The sequence below is a fragment of the Pseudophryne corroboree genome, chromosome 2 (assembly GCF_028390025.1).
Source record: "Pseudophryne corroboree isolate aPseCor3 chromosome 2, aPseCor3.hap2, whole genome shotgun sequence".
Classification (NCBI taxonomy): domain Eukaryota; kingdom Metazoa; phylum Chordata; class Amphibia; order Anura; family Myobatrachidae; genus Pseudophryne; species Pseudophryne corroboree.
The window spans coordinates 1,013,183,259-1,013,200,951 of record NC_086445.1 but is presented as its reverse complement, the minus strand read 5'-3'; the positions used below and the strand labels follow the sequence as shown (position 1 = coordinate 1,013,200,951).

Genomic DNA, 17,693 nt, shown 5'->3' with positions numbered 1-17,693 from the left:
TTTGCACCAACAGATGCCCATTTTCTTTATAAAGGGTCCTCCCAAGAGGACCCTTTGTAACACTTGGGAGAAATATTTATATGAAAAAATGCCAACTCTGGGCCATGGGCAGAAAAAAGCCAATGCTAAACAATAAGCTAATGCCCGTGAGAGCATCTACTATAAATGTCTGTGTTTGAATTTGAAATAAATGAAAGTAAAATATCGAGGCAATCATGTGTGGAAAAATACTTATGACAAATGAGACTTGAAACCAACATGTATCTCAAATAAGGCAGAAAGTATATTATTTTTATTTATTTCATATGTTTTGCCAAGCCTTCAATGGGAAGGGCTAAAGAGGAACCAAATAATGTAATGGTGGTAGCATATTCTTATTCTTCGTCAGTTTCTTCATCATTGACAAAGAAGAAGGTGAAGGAGAAAATGTTGAAGATTAAGATGGCAAAGAAGATGATGAAGACAATGAAGAATATGATGATGATGATGATGATGATGATGATGATGATGATGATGATGATGTAGTAGCCACCTTCTTTTTTGTCTTCTTGTTTGACATCGTCATTTTCTTGTTTCCCAGCTTCTTGCTGTTTGTTGGTGGCTTGTTGTTTGTCATTGATTGTTGTTCGTTGGTGGCATGTTGTTTTTGGTTCAGCTTGTGGCGCTGCAGTGGATCATCACGTTCTTGTAGAATGTTGAAATATAAAAAAGGATTCTCCTGATTTCAATGTTAACCATTCCCCAGGCGCAGTCTGTATAGTTCTAGTAAACAGGATAAGAATCAGGTTAGAGTGTAAAAGTGAAGTAACAACTGTGATAGGTGTCAGTCTCTCAGATGCTGGGTGGCTGTGGAGATGTGCTCACTTGGACTGACATCTCTGCCTAGTACCTTATTATACTGTAGTATAAGCCACTTATAAAGGTAGATGTACTATGCTAGTGTTTGAGTTAAGTTACAACTCCCATAACATGCACAAAACTTACCTTATTTTTCAAAAAGATCAAGAGGTTGGAGAAGTGATCTTCTATCTTCTTTCTTTGGGGATATCTATTGATGTTTTCTGGCTTCTATACAAAGTACAAGAAATATATACATAAATTATTGCGGTGAAGTGATCACTAAGTTCTGGTGCAAATCAGATTAATAGGGAGTAAATATATCTTGTGCAAGAAACCCAATGAGGAAGCTAAGTGACGTTTACACTTACACAGTCATGTAGCAGCCCGGTCATCTCATGTAACAGGCTCTTTATCTTCTCACATTGTTGCTGGCTGCTGTAAGGTCCTTGGTTATGGCAGCAAAAGAATCCAAAGCTTTGGATCATAACGACTCCAATAATGATTCCTGCATCATCCACCTGAAAGTCAGATGTACATCTATATAATAAAATGTATAGAACAGTATGTGACATACAGGAACATTCATGCTGCTCTAGCTGCTCTTTATTATATGAAGAGATTAGATAGAAATGAGACTGTATCTGATTCTTACTCATAAAGAATAGCATTAATCATCTATTTATCATTGTGTGTTTTATACAAAATGAGCTGTGCACCCTAACTTACACAGCACGACTGGTGATGAAACACAACACACCTGTGAGACATTGAAAAGGGATCTTCTGTCCGATCTGTAAGCAGAAAACTCGGATGTATCGCACTCAGTGGTTTGTGGAGGTTTCCAGCTGGAGCTCTGAACAGAAAAATACAAAGATAAATGAGCAAAGTGTATAAGATATGACATTACCCCCCTCAGAATGTTAGTGACAGTGTGTCCTTAGCGCCTAATGCTATTACTCTAAAGGTGGGTACACACTAGGTCATGTGCTCGGTGAGCGACATCGCCTAGTGTTTCCCCTCTCGGGCCGGGCCACCCGACATCAGGCATATACAATGTGTGATATCGCTAGTGATATCGCACAGTGACGTCATGCTGCAGCCGGCTGGAGTATGCAGCTTTGGACTATGCGTTCAAATTGAGCTTTATGCACGTCAGAGACCGAAGGTCATTAATGACCTGTGGGGCCACGCATCGCTCGTCGTCGGCAGCATACACACTGAGCGATATAGTAAGCTATCGCCTAGGAGTGTGAAAGTGAGTGACATAGTTTACTATATTGCTAAGTGTGTAGGCACCTTAAGAATCAGAGGAGAGCTTTGTAGATGGGCTGATGGTTTTACACACATCATTCTATTGTTCTGTAGGTATATCTATAATGTGAGCAGGGTGTGTGGTGCACCCAGGACAGATTCACCACGGTACCCTCTCTGCATGCTCCCTCCATATTGCTGTTGGGGGGAGTCTGTCTTTGGAAAGATAGCTCCAGCACAGGAGATAGCACTGTGTCAGAGCCTTTGCTATCTTCTGTGTGTGCCTATATTTCTGAAACCATCACCAGAAAGATGGCACCACTAGGAACAGGTGTGGCGTGCCCGTGGCATGGAGGAAGCCCCCGTAAAGTGGGAGATCTGCTGCATTTTACTCCCCTCAACTCTGATCACCCCTCCTTATATTAGTTACATTATATAGCTTTGTCCTTTCATATATTTAAATAGAGTTCTCTCTTTTTTTCAAATCTTATCTGAAAATGCTGACGTCTTGCTGCTGAAGCCTCAGGTGGGTTAGGGGTGGGCGGCTGTAACTAGACCTGTATGAATTTTGATGAAGGACCAGATTCAGGATTGGGGTATTCTGTAGGCTACATGGGTGAGTAGAATCGTTCTGCTGTTACATGTGGGCAAACTGCTTTTGCACGATCATTTTACTTGTGTAATATAATATGTGCAGAAGAGATAAATTCTATCAAATGATATGCTGAGGAACCCACCATGCTCAGGAGAGTTTTAGAGAGCTGTGTCACGACATCTCTCTTTGGTAGGTTGCAGGCATTGTCTAATCCCAGGCTGATGAGAAATACACAGACTATGTAAATCCTATCAGCCATTATAACTAAGTTGCTGAGAGATTCCCTGTATTAGTACAGCAAAGATACAATTGCTTCTCCTGGCTTCTATAACTCATCTTTCTAGCAGGACGTTAGTAGTGTATTTTTTTGTGCAGAGCGATGTCTTTTTACAATTGCTCTAAGCTTAATACTTGCGCGTTACCTGTATCCAGCGTCTGCTGTCACCATGTCATAAGTAAAACGTTGTCTTCCCTACATGGGAATCGAACCTGGGACTCCCACACACAAGGTAGGAGGCATAACCTAATGAGCCACAGAGGCTCTCGGTGAGCTGGGGCTTCTTTAGAAAGAAAGCCTCACCAATGTGCCTGAGCTCCGCCTATTCCCTGGTCTGCAGCAAATCCCACACAAGACGGAAGATAATTATGCAAATAGCTGAAACATGCTTCTGTACACAATAGGTTGCTGGAAGCATTTGCTGCCTATTAAACTAATAACATCCATAACCCATGCAAAGGAGAAGACGTTTTCATAGCAAGAAACAAACAAGTCAGCCAAAAGAAAAGTGTAATAACACTCCATCATCTGAATGATTTCTTGCATATAGAGACATCAATGGTGGCTTACTATATAACATGAGGTTGTGATTGACACAGCACTAGTGCTGGCTGCATGCACCTAGATCAATGTTCAGGTGTAGTCTTTATGCAGCAATGCAGAACAAGTGTCCCAGGCTCTATGTTGTGAACCATGCACATTAAATGAATACTCACTCCTAATACAATATAAGAGGACAGTCACTGGTGCTCTCTTTATATATGCTGCACATTCCACACGAGTGTAATTAAATAGGAAAAACTTCATGACTCCCAAAACAAATCAGCTCAGTAAATGAATGACACGCGAATTTATGGTCTCATTTTATTTCTTAGCAGTTATTTAGTGTAGTTTGCAGGAATCTATGATCTGAAAGCTTTCTGTGTCCTAGGGAAAAGGATTGCCACCTAGCAAAAGCTGATGGGTATAGGGAGCAAGCCTCCCGTATCTCCGCTGAAATACAGGGGAGGGAAAACGTTTCCTTCACTGATCTGCCCACACAGACAGTGACGCTGCACCTGCCTAGCAGGTGAGATCCTGCACACAATCAGCTGGGCTGGGGCTACAATGTCACTGAGCAGAGTTTTGGAAGCTTGCTGGTAGCAATCCCATGAAGTAGAAGACCTCAGGGTTTGAAAATGAGCTGAATAACATCCACACTTTGGGCTACATGTAACAGCCTGCGAGCTGCCGGAGGTGCAGGACATTGTGCGAGTCTGCCCGTATTTTTAAAATGGCATTTACAAGGCGAAACCAACCTAGTTTTGCCTTGCAAATGATTGGCGCTTTAAAAATATGGGCAAAAATATGGGCAGATCTCTACTTGAAAATGATAATGCTTTCTTATTCTGGGTTTTGCTGTCTACAACCAAATGAATACAATGTGTAGGAATAAGTATACTTAGCAGGATTCTGTCATCAATAAGTTTCATTTCACACTGTGATAACTTCGGAGAGTATGAACCTGCAGGGAGACTGTCGGCTAGAAGAGCTACGCACTGGCCTCCTTACTGATAGCTTTCATCACCATGAGAGTGTGCATGGGGCTAGAACAGAAAATGATAATGGATCGTCAGTAAAGCATTCCCTCCACTATAGACTAGCAAGCCCGTAAAGTCGGGATTTAAGGAATACTTCCCAATTCTGCATCTCATTCTAAAACGGTGCTTCCAATAATAGCATGGCCCTGGGTTTGCACCAACAGATACCCATTTTCTTTATAAAGGGTCCTCCCAAGAGGACCCTTTGTAACACTTGGGAGAAATATTTATATGAAAAAATGCCAACTCTGGGCCATGGGCAGAAAAAAGCCAATGCTAAACAATAAGCTAATGCCCGTGAGAGCATCTACTATAAATGTCTGTGTTTGAATTTGAAATAAATGAAAGTAAAATATCGAGGCAATCATGTGTGGAAAAATACTTATGACAAATGAGACTTGAAACCAACATGTATCTCAAATAAGGCAGAAAGTATATTATTTTTATTTATTTCATATGTTTTGCCAAGCCTTCAATGGGAAGGGCTAAAGAGGAACCAAATAATGTAATGGTGGTAGCATATTCTTCTTCTTCGTCAGTTTCTTCATCATTGACAAAGAAGAAGGTGAAGGAGAAAATGTTGAAGATTAAGATGGCAAAGAAGATGATGAAGACAATGAAGAATATGATGATGATGATGATGATGATGATGATGATGTAGTAGCCACCTTCTTTTTTGTCTTCTTGTTTGACATCGTCATTTTCTTGTTTCCCAGCTTCTTGCTGTTTGTTGGTGGCTTGTTGTTTGTCATTGATTGTTGTTCGTTGGTGGCATGTTGTTTTTGGTTCAGCTTGTGGCGCTGCAGTGGATCATCACGTTCTTGTAGAATGTTGAAATATAAAAAAGGATTCTCCTGATTTCAATGTTAACCATTCCCCAGGCGCAGTCTGTATAGTTCTAGTAAACAGGATAAGAATCAGGTTAGAGTGTAAAAGTGAAGTAACAACTGTGATAGGTGTCAGTCTCTCAGATGCTGGGTGGCTGTGGAGATGTGCTCACTTGGACTGACATCTCCGCCTAGTACCTTATTATACTGTAGTATAAGCCACTTATAAAGGTAGATGTACTATGCTAGTGTTTGAGTTAAGTTACAACTCCCATAACATGCACAAAACTTACCTTATTTTTCAAAAAGATCAAGAGGTTGGAGAAGTGATCTTCTATCTTCTTTCTTTGGGGATATCTATTGATGTTTTCTGGCTTCTATACAAAGTACAAGAAATATATACATAAATTATTGCGGTGAAGTGATCACTAAGTTCTGGTGCAAATCAGATTAATAGGGAGTAAATATATCTTGTGCAAGAAACCCAATGAGGAAGCTAAGTGACGTTTACACTTACACAGTCATGTAGCAGCCCGGTCATCTCATGTAACAGGCTCTTTATCTTCTCACATTGTTGCTGGCTGCTGTAAGGTCCTTGGTTATGGCAGCAAAAGAATCCAAAGCTTTGGATCATAACGACTCCAATAATGATTCCTGCATCATCCACCTGAAAGTCAGATGTACATCTATATAATAAAATGTATAGAACAGTATGTGACATACAGGAACATTCATGCTGCTCTAGCTGCTCTTTATTATATGAAGAGATTAGATAGAAATGAGACTGTATCTGATTCTTACTCATAAAGAATAGCATTAATCATCTATTTATCATTGTGTGTTTTATACAAAATGAGCTGTGCACCCTAACTTACACAGCACGACTGGTGATGAAACACAACACACCTGTGAGACATTGAAAAGGGATCTTCTGTCCGATCTGTAAGCAGAAAACTCGGATGTATCGCACTCAGTGGTTTGTGGAGGTTTCCAGCTGGAGCTCTGAACAGAAAAATACAAAGATAAATGAGCAAAGTGTATAAGATATGACATTACCCCCCTCAGAATGTTAGTGACAGTGTGTCCTTAGCGCCTAATGCTATTACTCTAAAGGTGGGTACACACTAGGTCATGTGCTCGGTGAGCGACATCGCCTAGTGTTTCCCCTCTCGGGCCGGGCCACCCGACATCAGGCATATACAATGTGTGATATCGCTAGTGATATCGCACAGTGACGTCATGCTGCAGCCGGCTGGAGTATGCAGCTTTGGACTATGCGTTCAAATTGAGCTTTATGCACGTCAGAGACCGAAGGTCATTAATGACCTGTGGGGCCACGCATCGCTCGTCGTCGGCAGCATACACACTGAGCGATATAGTAAGCTATCGCCTAGGAGTGTGAAAGTGAGTGACATAGTTTACTATATTGCTAAGTGTGTAGGCACCTTAAGAGTCAGAGGAGAGCTTTGTAGATGGGCTGATGGTTTTACACACATCATTCTATTGTTCTGTAGGTATATCTATAATGTGAGCAGGGTGTGTGGTGCACCCAGGACAGATTCACCACGGTACCCTCTCTGCATGCTCCCTCCATATTGCTGTTGGGGGGAGTCTGTCTTTGGAAAGATAGCTCCAGCACAGGAGATAGCACTGTGTCAGAGCCTTTGCTATCTTCTGTGTGTGCCTATATTTCTGAAACCATCACCAGAAAGATGGCACCACTAGGAACAGGTGTGGCGTGCCCGTGGCATGGAGGAAGCCCCCGTAAAGTGGGAGATCTGCTGCATTTTACTCCCCTCAACTCTGATCACCCCTCCTTATATTAGTTACATTATATAGCTTTGTCCTTTCATATATTTAAATAGAGTTCTCTCTTTTTTTCAAATCTTATCTGAAAATGCTGACGTCTTGCTGCTGAAGCCTCAGGTGGGTTAGGGGTGGGCGGCTGTAACTAGACCTGTATGAATTTTGATGAAGGACCAGATTCAGGATTGGGGTATTCTGTAGGCTACATGGGTGAGTAGAATCGTTCTGCTGTTACATGTGGGCAAACTGCTTTTGCACGATCATTTTACTTGTGTAATATAATATGTGCAGAAGAGATAAATTCTATCAAATGATATGCTGAGGAACCCACCATGCTCAGGAGAGTTTTAGAGAGCTGTGTCACGACATCTCTCTTTGGTAGGTTGCAGGCATTGTCTAATCCCAGGCTGATGAGAAATACACAGACTATGTAAATCCTATCAGCCATTATAACTAAGTTGCTGAGAGATTCCCTGTATTAGTACAGCAAAGATACAATTGCTTCTCCTGGCTTCTATAACTCATCTTTCTAGCAGGACGTTAGTAGTGTATTTTTTTGTGCAGAGCGATGTCTTTTTACAATTGCTCTAAGCTTAATACTTGCGCGTTACCTGTATCCAGCGTCTGCTGTCACCATGTCATAAGTAAAACGTTGTCTTCCCTACATGGGAATCGAACCTGGGACTCCCACACACAAGGTAGGAGGCATAACCTAATGAGCCACAGAGGCTCTCGGTGAGCTGGGGCTTCTTTAGAAAGAAAGCCTCACCAATGTGCCTGAGCTCCGCCTATTCCCTGGTCTGCAGCAAATCCCACACAAGGTGGAAGAAGATAATTATGCAAATAGCTGAAACATGCTTCTGTACACAATAGGTTGCTGGAAGCATTTGCTGCCTATTAAACTAATAACATCCATAACCCATGCAAAGGAGAAGACGTTTTCATAGCAAGAAACAAACAAGTCAGCCAAAAGAAAAGTGTAATAACACTCCATCAGCTGAATGATTTCTTGCATATAGAGACATCAATGGTGGCTTACTATATAACATGAGGTTGTGATTGACACAGCACTAGTGCTGGCTGCATGCACCTAGATCAATGTTCAGGTGTAGTCTTTATGCAGCAATGCAGAACAAGTGTCCCAGGCTCTATGTTGTGAACCATGCACATTAAATGAATACTCACTCCTAATACAATATAAGAGGACAGTCACTGGTGCTCTCTTTATATATGCTGCACATTCCACACGAGTGTAATTAAATAGGAAAAACTTCATGACTCCCAAAACAAATCAGCTCAGTAAATGAATGACACGCGAATTTATGGTCTCATTTTATTTCTTAGCAGTTATTTAGTGTAGTTTGCAGGAATCTATGATCTGAAAGCTTTCTGTGTCCTAGGGAAAAGGATTGCCACCTAGCAAAAGCTGATGGGTATAGGGAGCAAGCCTCCCGTATCTCCGCTGAAATACAGGGGAGGGAAAACGTTTCCTTCACTGATCTGCCCACACAGACAGTGACGCTGCACCTGCCTAGCAGGTGAGATCCTGCACACAATCAGCTGGGCTGGGGCTACAATGTCACTGAGCAGAGTTTTGGAAGCTTGCTGGTAGCAATCCCATGAAGTAGAAGACCTCAGGGTTTGAAAATGAGCTGAATAACATCCACACTTTGGGCTACATGTAACAGCCTGCGAGCTGCCGGAGGTGCAGGACATTGTGCGAGTCTGCCCGTATTTTTAAAATGGCATTTACAAGGCGAAACCAACCTAGTTTTGCCTTGCAAATGATTGGCGCTTTAAAAATATGGGCAAAAATATGGGCAGATCTCTACTTGAAAATGATAATGCTTTCTTATTCTGGGTTTTGCTGTCTACAACCAAATGAATACAATGTGTAGGAATAAGTATACTTAGCAGGATTCTGTCATCAATAAGTTTCATTTCACACTGTGATAACTTCGGAGAGTATGAACCTGCAGGGAGACTGTCGGCTAGAAGAGCTACGCACTGGCCTCCTTACTGATAGCTTTCATCACCATGAGAGTGTGCATGGGGCTAGAACAGAAAATGATAATGGATCGTCAGTAAAGCATTCCCTCCACTATAGACTAGCAAGCCCGTAAAGTCGGGATTTAAGGAATACTTCCCAATTCTGCATCTCATTCTAAAACGGTGCTTCCAATAATAGCATGGCCCTGGGTTTGCACCAACAGATACCCATTTTCTTTATAAAGGGTCCTCCCAAGAGGACCCTTTGTAACACTTGGGAGAAATATTTATATGAAAAAATGCCAACTCTGGGCCATGGGCAGAAAAAAGCCAATGCTAAACAATAAGCTAATGCCCGTGAGAGCATCTACTATAAATGTCTGTGTTTGAATTTGAAATAAATGAAAGTAAAATATCGAGGCAATCATGTGTGGAAAAATACTTATGACAAATGAGACTTGAAACCAACATGTATCTCAAATAAGGCAGAAAGTATATTATTTTTATTTATTTCATATGTTTTGCCAAGCCTTCAATGGGAAGGGCTAAAGAGGAACCAAATAATGTAATGGTGGTAGCATATTCTTCTTCTTCGTCAGTTTCTTCATCATTGACAAAGAAGAAGGTGAAGGAGAAAATGTTGAAGATTAAGATGGCAAAGAAGATGATGAAGACAATGAAGAATATGATGATGATGATGATGATGATGATGATGATGTAGTAGCCACCTTCTTTTTTGTCTTCTTGTTTGACATCGTAATTTTCTTGTTTCCCAGCTTCTTGCTGTTTGTTGGTGGCTTGTTGTTTGTCATTGATTGTTGTTCGTTGGTGGCATGTTGTTTTTGGTTCAGCTTGTGGCGCTGCAGTGGATCATCACGTTCTTGTAGAATGTTGAAATATAAAAAAGGATTCTCCTGATTTCAATGTTAACCATTCCCCAGGCGCAGTCTGTATAGTTCTAGTAAACAGGATAAGAATCAGGTTAGAGTGTAAAAGTGAAGTAACAACTGTGATAGGTGTCAGTCTCTCAGATGCTGGGTGGCTGTGGAGATGTGCTCACTTGGACTGACATCTCCGCCTAGTACCTTATTATACTGTAGTATAAGCCACTTATAAAGGTAGATGTACTATGCTAGTGTTTGAGTTAAGTTACAACTCCCATAACATGCACAAAACTTACCTTATTTTTCAAAAAGATCAAGAGGTTGGAGAAGTGATCTTCTATCTTCTTTCTTTGGGGATATCTATTGATGTTTTCTGGCTTCTATACAAAGTACAAGAAATATATACATAAATAATTGCGGTGAAGTGATCACTAAGTTCTGGTGCAAATCAGATTAATAGGGAGTAAATATAGCTTGTGCAAGAAACCCAATGAGGAAGCTAAGTGACGTTTACACTTACACAGTCATGTAGCAGCCCGGTCATCTCATGTAACAGGCTCTTTATCTTCTCACATTGTTGCTGGCTGCTGTAAGGTCCTTGGTTATGGCAGCAAAAGAATCCAAAGCTTTGGATCATAACGACTCCAATAATGATTCCTGCATCATCCACCTGAAAGTCAGATGTACATCTATATAATAAAATGTATAGAACAGTATGTGACATACAGGAACATTCATGCTGCTCTAGCTGCTCTTTATTATATGAAGAGATTAGATAGAAATGAGACTGTATCTGATTCTTACTCATAAAGAATAGCATTAATCATCTATTTATCATTGTGTGTTTTATACAAAATGAGCTGTGCACCCTAACTTACACAGCACGACTGGTGATGAAACACAACACACCTGTGAGACATTGAAAAGGGATCTTCTGTCCGATCTGTAAGCAGAAAACTCGGATGTATCGCACTCAGTGGTTTGTGGAGGTTTCCAGCTGGAGCTCTGAACAGAAAAATACAAAGATAAATGAGCAAAGTGTATAAGATATGACATTACCCCCCTCAGAATGTTAGTGACAGTGTGTCCTTAGCGCCTAATGCTATTACTCTAAAGGTGGGTACACACTAGGTCATGTGCTCGGTGAGCGACATCGCCTAGTGTTTCCCCTCTCGGGCCGGGCCACCCGACATCAGGCATATACAATGTGTGATATCGCTAGTGATATCGCACAGTGACGTCATGCTGCAGCCGGCTGGAGTATGCAGCTTTGGACTATGCGTTCAAATTGAGCTTTATGCACGTCAGAGACCGAAGGTCATTAATGACCTGTGGGGCCACGCATCGCTCGTCGTCGGCAGCATACACACTGAGCGATATAGTAAGCTATCGCCTAGGAGTGTGAAAGTGAGTGACATAGTTTACTATATTGCTAAGTGTGTAGGCACCTTAAGAGTCAGAGGAGAGCTTTGTAGATGGGCTGATGGTTTTACACACATCATTCTATTGTTCTGTAGGTATATCTATAATGTGAGCAGGGTGTGTGGTGCACCCAGGACAGATTCACCACGGTACCCTCTCTGCATGCTCCCTCCATATTGCTGTTGGGGGGAGTCTGTCTTTGGAAAGATAGCTCCAGCACAGGAGATAGCACTGTGTCAGAGCCTTTGCTATCTTCTGTGTGTGCCTATATTTCTGAAACCATCACCAGAAAGATGGCACCACTAGGAACAGGTGTGGCGTGCCCGTGGCATGGAGGAAGCCCCCGTAAAGTGGGAGATCTGCTGCATTTTACTCCCCTCAACTCTGATCACCCCTCCTTATATTAGTTACATTATATAGCTTTGTCCTTTCATATATTTAAATAGAGTTCTCTCTTTTTTTCAAATCTTATCTGAAAATGCTGACGTCTTGCTGCTGAAGCCTCAGGTGGGTTAGGGGTGGGCGGCTGTAACTAGACCTGTATGAATTTTGATGAAGGACCAGATTCAGGATTGGGGTATTCTGTAGGCTACATGGGTGAGTAGAATCGTTCTGCTGTTACATGTGGGCAAACTGCTTTTGCACGATCATTTTACTTGTGTAATATAATATGTGCAGAAGAGATAAATTCTATCAAATGATATGCTGAGGAACCCACCATGCTCAGGAGAGTTTTAGAGAGCTGTGTCACGACATCTCTCTTTGGTAGGTTGCAGGCATTGTCTAATCCCAGGCTGATGAGAAATACACAGACTATGTAAATCCTATCAGCCATTATAACTAAGTTGCTGAGAGATTCCCTGTATTAGTACAGCAAAGATACAATTGCTTCTCCTGGCTTCTATAACTCATCTTTCTAGCAGGACGTTAGTAGTGTATTTTTTTGTGCAGAGCGATGTCTTTTTACAATTGCTCTAAGCTTAATACTTGCGCGTTACCTGTATCCAGCGTCTGCTGTCACCATGTCATAAGTAAAACGTTGTCTTCCCTACATGGGAATCGAACCTGGGACTCCCACACACAAGGTAGGAGGCATAACCTAATGAGCCACAGAGGCTCTCGGTGAGCTGGGGCTTCTTTAGAAAGAAAGCCTCACCAATGTGCCTGAGCTCCGCCTATTCCCTGGTCTGCAGCAAATCCCACACAAGACGGAAGATAATTATGCAAATAGCTGAAACATGCTTCTGTACACAATAGGTTGCTGGAAGCATTTGCTGCCTATTAAACTAATAACATCCATAACCCATGCAAAGGAGAAGACGTTTTCATAGCAAGAAACAAACAAGTCAGCCAAAAGAAAAGTGTAATAACACTCCATCATCTGAATGATTTCTTGCATATAGAGACATCAATGGTGGCTTACTATATAACATGAGGTTGTGATTGACACAGCACTAGTGCTGGCTGCATGCACCTAGATCAATGTTCAGGTGTAGTCTTTATGCAGCAATGCAGAACAAGTGTCCCAGGCTCTATGTTGTGAACCATGCACATTAAATGAATACTCACTCCTAATACAATATAAGAGGACAGTCACTGGTGCTCTCTTTATATATGCTGCACATTCCACACGAGTGTAATTAAATAGGAAAAACTTCATGACTCCCAAAACAAATCAGCTCAGTAAATGAATGACACGCGAATTTATGGTCTCATTTTATTTCTTAGCAGTTATTTAGTGTAGTTTGCAGGAATCTATGATCTGAAAGCTTTCTGTGTCCTAGGGAAAAGGATTGCCACCTAGCAACAGCTGATGGGTATAGGGAGCAAGCCTCCCGTATCTCTGCTGAAATACAGGGGAGGGAAAACGTTTCCTTCGCTGATCTGCCCACACAGACAGTGACGCTGCACCTGCCTAGCAGGTGAGATCCTGCACACAATCAGCTGGGCTGGGGCTACAATGTCACTGAGCAGAGTTTTGGAAGCTTGCTGGTAGCAATCCCATGAAGTAGAAGACCTCAGGGTTTGAAAATGAGCTGAATAACATCCACACTTTGGGCTACATGTAATAGCCTGCGAGCTGCCGGAGGTGCAGGACATTGTGCGAGTCTGCCCGTATTTTTAAAATGGCATTTACAAGGCGAAACCAACCTAGTTTTGCCTTGCAAATGATTGGCGCTTTAAAAATATGGGCAAAAATATGGGCAGATCTGTACTTGAAAATGATAATGCTTTCTTATTCTGGGTTTTGCTGTCTACAACCAAATGAATACAATGTGTAGGAATAAGTATACTTAGCAGGATTCTGTCATCAATAAGTTTCATTTCACACTGTGATAACTTCGGAGAGTATGAACCTGCAGGGAGACTGTCGGCTAGAAGAGCTACGCACTGGCCTCCTTACTGATTGATTTCATCACCATGAGAGTGTGCATGGGGCTAGACCAGAAAATGATAATGGATCGTCAGTAAAGCATTCCCTCCACTATAGACTAGCAAGCCCGTAAAGTCGGGATTTAAGGAATACTTCCCAATTCTGCATCTCATTCTAAAACGGTGCTTCCAATAATAGCATGGCCCTGAGTTTGCACCAACAGATACCCATTTTCTTTATAAAGGGTCCTCCCAAGAGGACCCTTTGTAACATTTGGGAGAAATATTTATATGAAAAAATGCCAACTCTGGGCCATGGGCAGAAAAAAGCCAATGCTAAACAATAAGCTAATGTCCGTGAGAGCATCTACTATAAATGTCGGTGTTTGAATTTGAAATAAATGAAAGTAAAATATCGAGGCAATCATGTGTGGAAAAATACTTATGACAAATGAGACTTGAAACCAACATGTATCTCAAATAAGGCAGAAAGTATATTCTTTTTATTTATTTCATATGTTTTGCCAAGCCTTCAATGGGAAGGGCTAAAGAGGAACCAAATAATGTAATGGTGGTAGCATATTCTTCTTCTTCGTCAGTTTCTTCATCATTGACAAAGAAGAAGGTGAAGAAGAAAATGTTGAAGATTAAGATGGCAAAGAAGATGATGAAGACAATGAAGAATATGATGATGATGATGATGATGTAGTAGCCACCTTCTTTTTTGTCTTCTTGTTTGACATCGTCATTTTCTTGTTTCCCAGCTTCTTGCTGTTTGTTGGTGGCTTGTTGTTTGTCATTGATTGTTGTTCGTTGGTGGCATGTTGTTTTTGGTTCAGCTTGTGGCGCTGCAGTGGATCATCACGTTCTTGTAGAATGTTGAAATATAAAAAAGGATTCTCCTGATTTCAATGTTAACCATTCCCCAGGCGCAGTCTGTATAGTTCTAGTAAACAGGATAAGAATCAGGTTAGAGTGTAACAGTGAAGTAACAACTGTGATAGGTGTCAGTCTCTCACATGCTGGGTGGCTGTGGAGATGTGCTCACTTGGACTGACATCTCCGCCTAGTACCTTATTATACTGTAGTATAAGCCACTTATAAAGGTAGATGTACTATGCTGGTGTTTGAGTTAAGTTACAACTCCCATAACATGCCCAAAACTTACCTTATTTTTCAAAAAGATCAAGAGGTTGGAGAAGTGATCTTCTATCTTCTTTCTTTGGGGATATCTATTGATGTTTTCTGGCTTCTATACAAAGTACAAGAAATATATACATAAATGATTGTGGTGAAGTGATCACTAAGTTCTGGTGCAAATCAGATTAATAGGGAGTAAATATATCTTATGCAAGAAACCCAATGAGGAAGATAAGTGACATTTACACTTACACAGTCATGTAGCAGCCCGGTCATCTCATGTAACAGGCTCTTTATCTTCTCACATTGTTGCTGGCTGCTGTAAGGTCCTTGGTTATGGCAGCAAAAGAATCCAAAGCTTTGGATCATAACGACTCCAATAATGATTCCTGCATCATCCACCTGAAAGTCAGATGTACATCTATATAATAAAATGTATAGAACAGTATGTGACATACAGGAACATTCATGCTGCTCTAGCTGCTCTTTATTATATGAAGAGATTAGATAAAAATGAGACTGTATCTGATTCTTACTCATAAAGTATAGCATTAATCATCTATTTATCATTGTGTGTTTTATACAAAATGAGCTGTGCACCCTAACTTACACAGCACGACTGGTGATGAAACACAACACACCTGTGAGACATTGAAAAGGGATCTTCTGTCCGATCTGTAAGCAGAAAACTCGGATGTATCGCACTCAGTGGTTTGTGGAGGTTTCCAGCTGGAGCTCTGAACAGAAAAATACAAAGATAAATGAGCAAAGTGTATAAGATATGACATTACCCCCCTCAGAATGTTAGTGACAGTGTGTCCTTAGCGCCTAATGTTATTACTCTAAAGGTGGGTAGTGGGTACACACTAGGCCATGTGCTCGGTGAGCGACATCACCTAGTGTTTCCCCTCCCGGGCCGGGCCACCTGACATCAGGCATATACAATGTGTGATATCGCTAGTGATATCGCACAGTGACATCATGCTGCAGCCGGCTGGAGTATGCAGCTTTGGACTATGCGTTCAAATTGAGCTTTATGCACGTCAGAGACCGAAGGTCATTAATGACCTGTGGGGCCACGCATCGCTCGTCGTCGGCAGCGTACACACTGAGCGATATAGTAAGCTATCGCCTAGGAGTGTGAAAGTGAGTGACATAGTTTACTATATTGCTAAGTGTGTAGGCTCCTTAAGAGTCAGAGGAGAGCTTTGTAGATGGGCTGATGGTTTTACACACATCATTCTATTGTTCTGTAGGTATATCTATAATGTGAGCAGGGTGTGTGGTGCACCCAGGACAGATTCACCACGGTACCCTCTCTGCATGCTCCCTCCATATTGCTGTTGGGGGGAGTCTGTCTTTGGAAAGATAGCTCCAGCACAGGAGATAGCACTGTGTCAGAGCCTATGCTATCTTCTGTGTGTGCCTATATTTCTGAAACCATCACCAGAAAGATGGCACCACTAGGAACAGGTGTGGCGTGCCCGTGGCATGGAGGAAGCCCCCGTAAAGTGGGAGATCTGCTGCATTTTACTCCCCTCAACTCTGATCACCCCTCCCTATATTAGTTACATTATATAGCTTTGTCCTTTCATATATTTAAATAGAGTTCTCTCTTTTTTTAAAAACTTATCTGAAAATGCTGACGTCTTGCTGCTGAAGCCTCAGGTGGGTTAGGGGTGGGCGGCTGTAACTAGACCTGTATGAATTTTGATGAAGGACCAGATTCAGGATTGGGGTATTCTGTAGGCTACATGGGTGAGTAGAATCGTTCTGCTGTTACATGTGGGCAAACTGCTTTTGCACGATCATTTTACTTGTGTAATATAATATGTGCAGAAGAGACAAATTCTATCAAATGATATGCTGAGGAACCCACCATGCTCAGGAGAGTTTTAGAGAGCTGTGTCACGACATCTCTCTTTGGTAGGTTGCAGGCATTGTGTAATCCCAGGCTGATGAGAAATACACAGACTATGTAAATCTTATCAGCCATTATAAGTAAGTTGCTGAGAGATTCCCTGTATTAGTACAGCAAAGATACAACTGCTTCTCCTGGCTTCTATAACTCATCTTTCTAGCAGGACGTTAGTAGTGTATTTTTTTGTGCAGAGCGATGTCTTTTTACAATTGCTCTAAGCTTAATACTTGCGCGTTACCTGTACCCAGCGTCTGCTGTCACCATGTCATAAGTAAAACGTTGTCTTCCCTACATGGGAATCGAACCTGGGACTCCCACACACAAGGTAGGAGGCATAACCTAATGAGCCACAGAGGCTCTCGGTGAGCAGGGGCTTCTTTAGAAAGAAAGCCTCACCAATGTGCCTGAGCTCCGCCTATTCCCTGGTCTGCAGCAAATCCCACACAAGGTGGAAGAAGATAATTATGCAAATAGCTGAAACATGCTTCTGTACACAATAGGTTGCTGGAAGCATTTGCTGCCTATTAAACTAATAACATCCATAACCCATGCAAAGGAGAAGACGTTTTCATAGCAAGAAACAAAATGAAGAACCAACAAGTCAGCCAAAAGAAAAGTGTAATAACACTCCATCAGCTGAATGATTTCTTGCATATAGAGACATAAATATCAAATGGTGGCTCACTATACAGCATGAGGTTGTGATTGACACAGCACTAGAACAATGTTCAGGTGTAGTCTTTATGCAGCAATGCAGAACAAGTGTCCCAGGCTCTATGTTGTGAACC

General features: G+C 41.7%; 4 protein-coding genes across 4 annotated transcripts; all 4 read right to left on the bottom strand.

Moving 5' to 3' along the window:
* Window positions 1-434: 434 nt before the first annotated feature.
* LOC135029601 (uncharacterized) lies at window positions 435-4,210 on the bottom strand. Its single transcript, XM_063953865.1, has 5 exons — window positions 4,022-4,210; window positions 1,598-1,693; window positions 1,209-1,358; window positions 985-1,068; window positions 435-762 (listed from the first exon to the last, which is right to left on the bottom strand). The coding sequence occupies exons 1-5, from the start codon at window positions 4,208-4,210 to the stop codon at window positions 652-654; spliced, it is 630 nt and encodes a 209-aa protein (XP_063809935.1). The 3' UTR covers window positions 435-651.
* Window positions 4,211-5,207: 997 nt separating this feature from the next.
* LOC135029585 (uncharacterized) lies at window positions 5,208-8,892 on the bottom strand. The gene is made up of 5 exons (XM_063953863.1): window positions 8,704-8,892; window positions 6,277-6,372; window positions 5,888-6,037; window positions 5,664-5,747; window positions 5,208-5,441 (listed from the first exon to the last, which is right to left on the bottom strand). Exons 1-5 carry the CDS (start codon window positions 8,890-8,892, stop codon window positions 5,331-5,333), a joined length of 630 nt encoding a protein of 209 aa, XP_063809933.1. The 3' UTR covers window positions 5,208-5,330.
* Window positions 8,893-9,941: 1,049 nt separating this feature from the next.
* On the bottom strand, window positions 9,942-13,571 carry LOC135029569 (uncharacterized). Its single transcript, XM_063953862.1, has 5 exons — window positions 13,383-13,571; window positions 10,959-11,054; window positions 10,570-10,719; window positions 10,346-10,429; window positions 9,942-10,123 (listed from the first exon to the last, which is right to left on the bottom strand). The coding sequence occupies exons 1-5, from the start codon at window positions 13,569-13,571 to the stop codon at window positions 10,013-10,015; spliced, it is 630 nt and encodes a 209-aa protein (XP_063809932.1). The 3' UTR covers window positions 9,942-10,012.
* Window positions 13,572-14,594: 1,023 nt separating this feature from the next.
* On the bottom strand, window positions 14,595-15,378 carry LOC134987939 (interferon kappa-like). Its single transcript, XM_063950518.1, has 3 exons — window positions 15,237-15,378; window positions 15,013-15,096; window positions 14,595-14,790 (listed from the first exon to the last, which is right to left on the bottom strand). Exons 1-3 carry the CDS (start codon window positions 15,351-15,353, stop codon window positions 14,680-14,682), a joined length of 312 nt encoding a protein of 103 aa, XP_063806588.1. The 5' UTR covers window positions 15,354-15,378; the 3' UTR covers window positions 14,595-14,679.
* Between the last annotated feature and the right edge of the window lie 2,315 nt (window positions 15,379-17,693).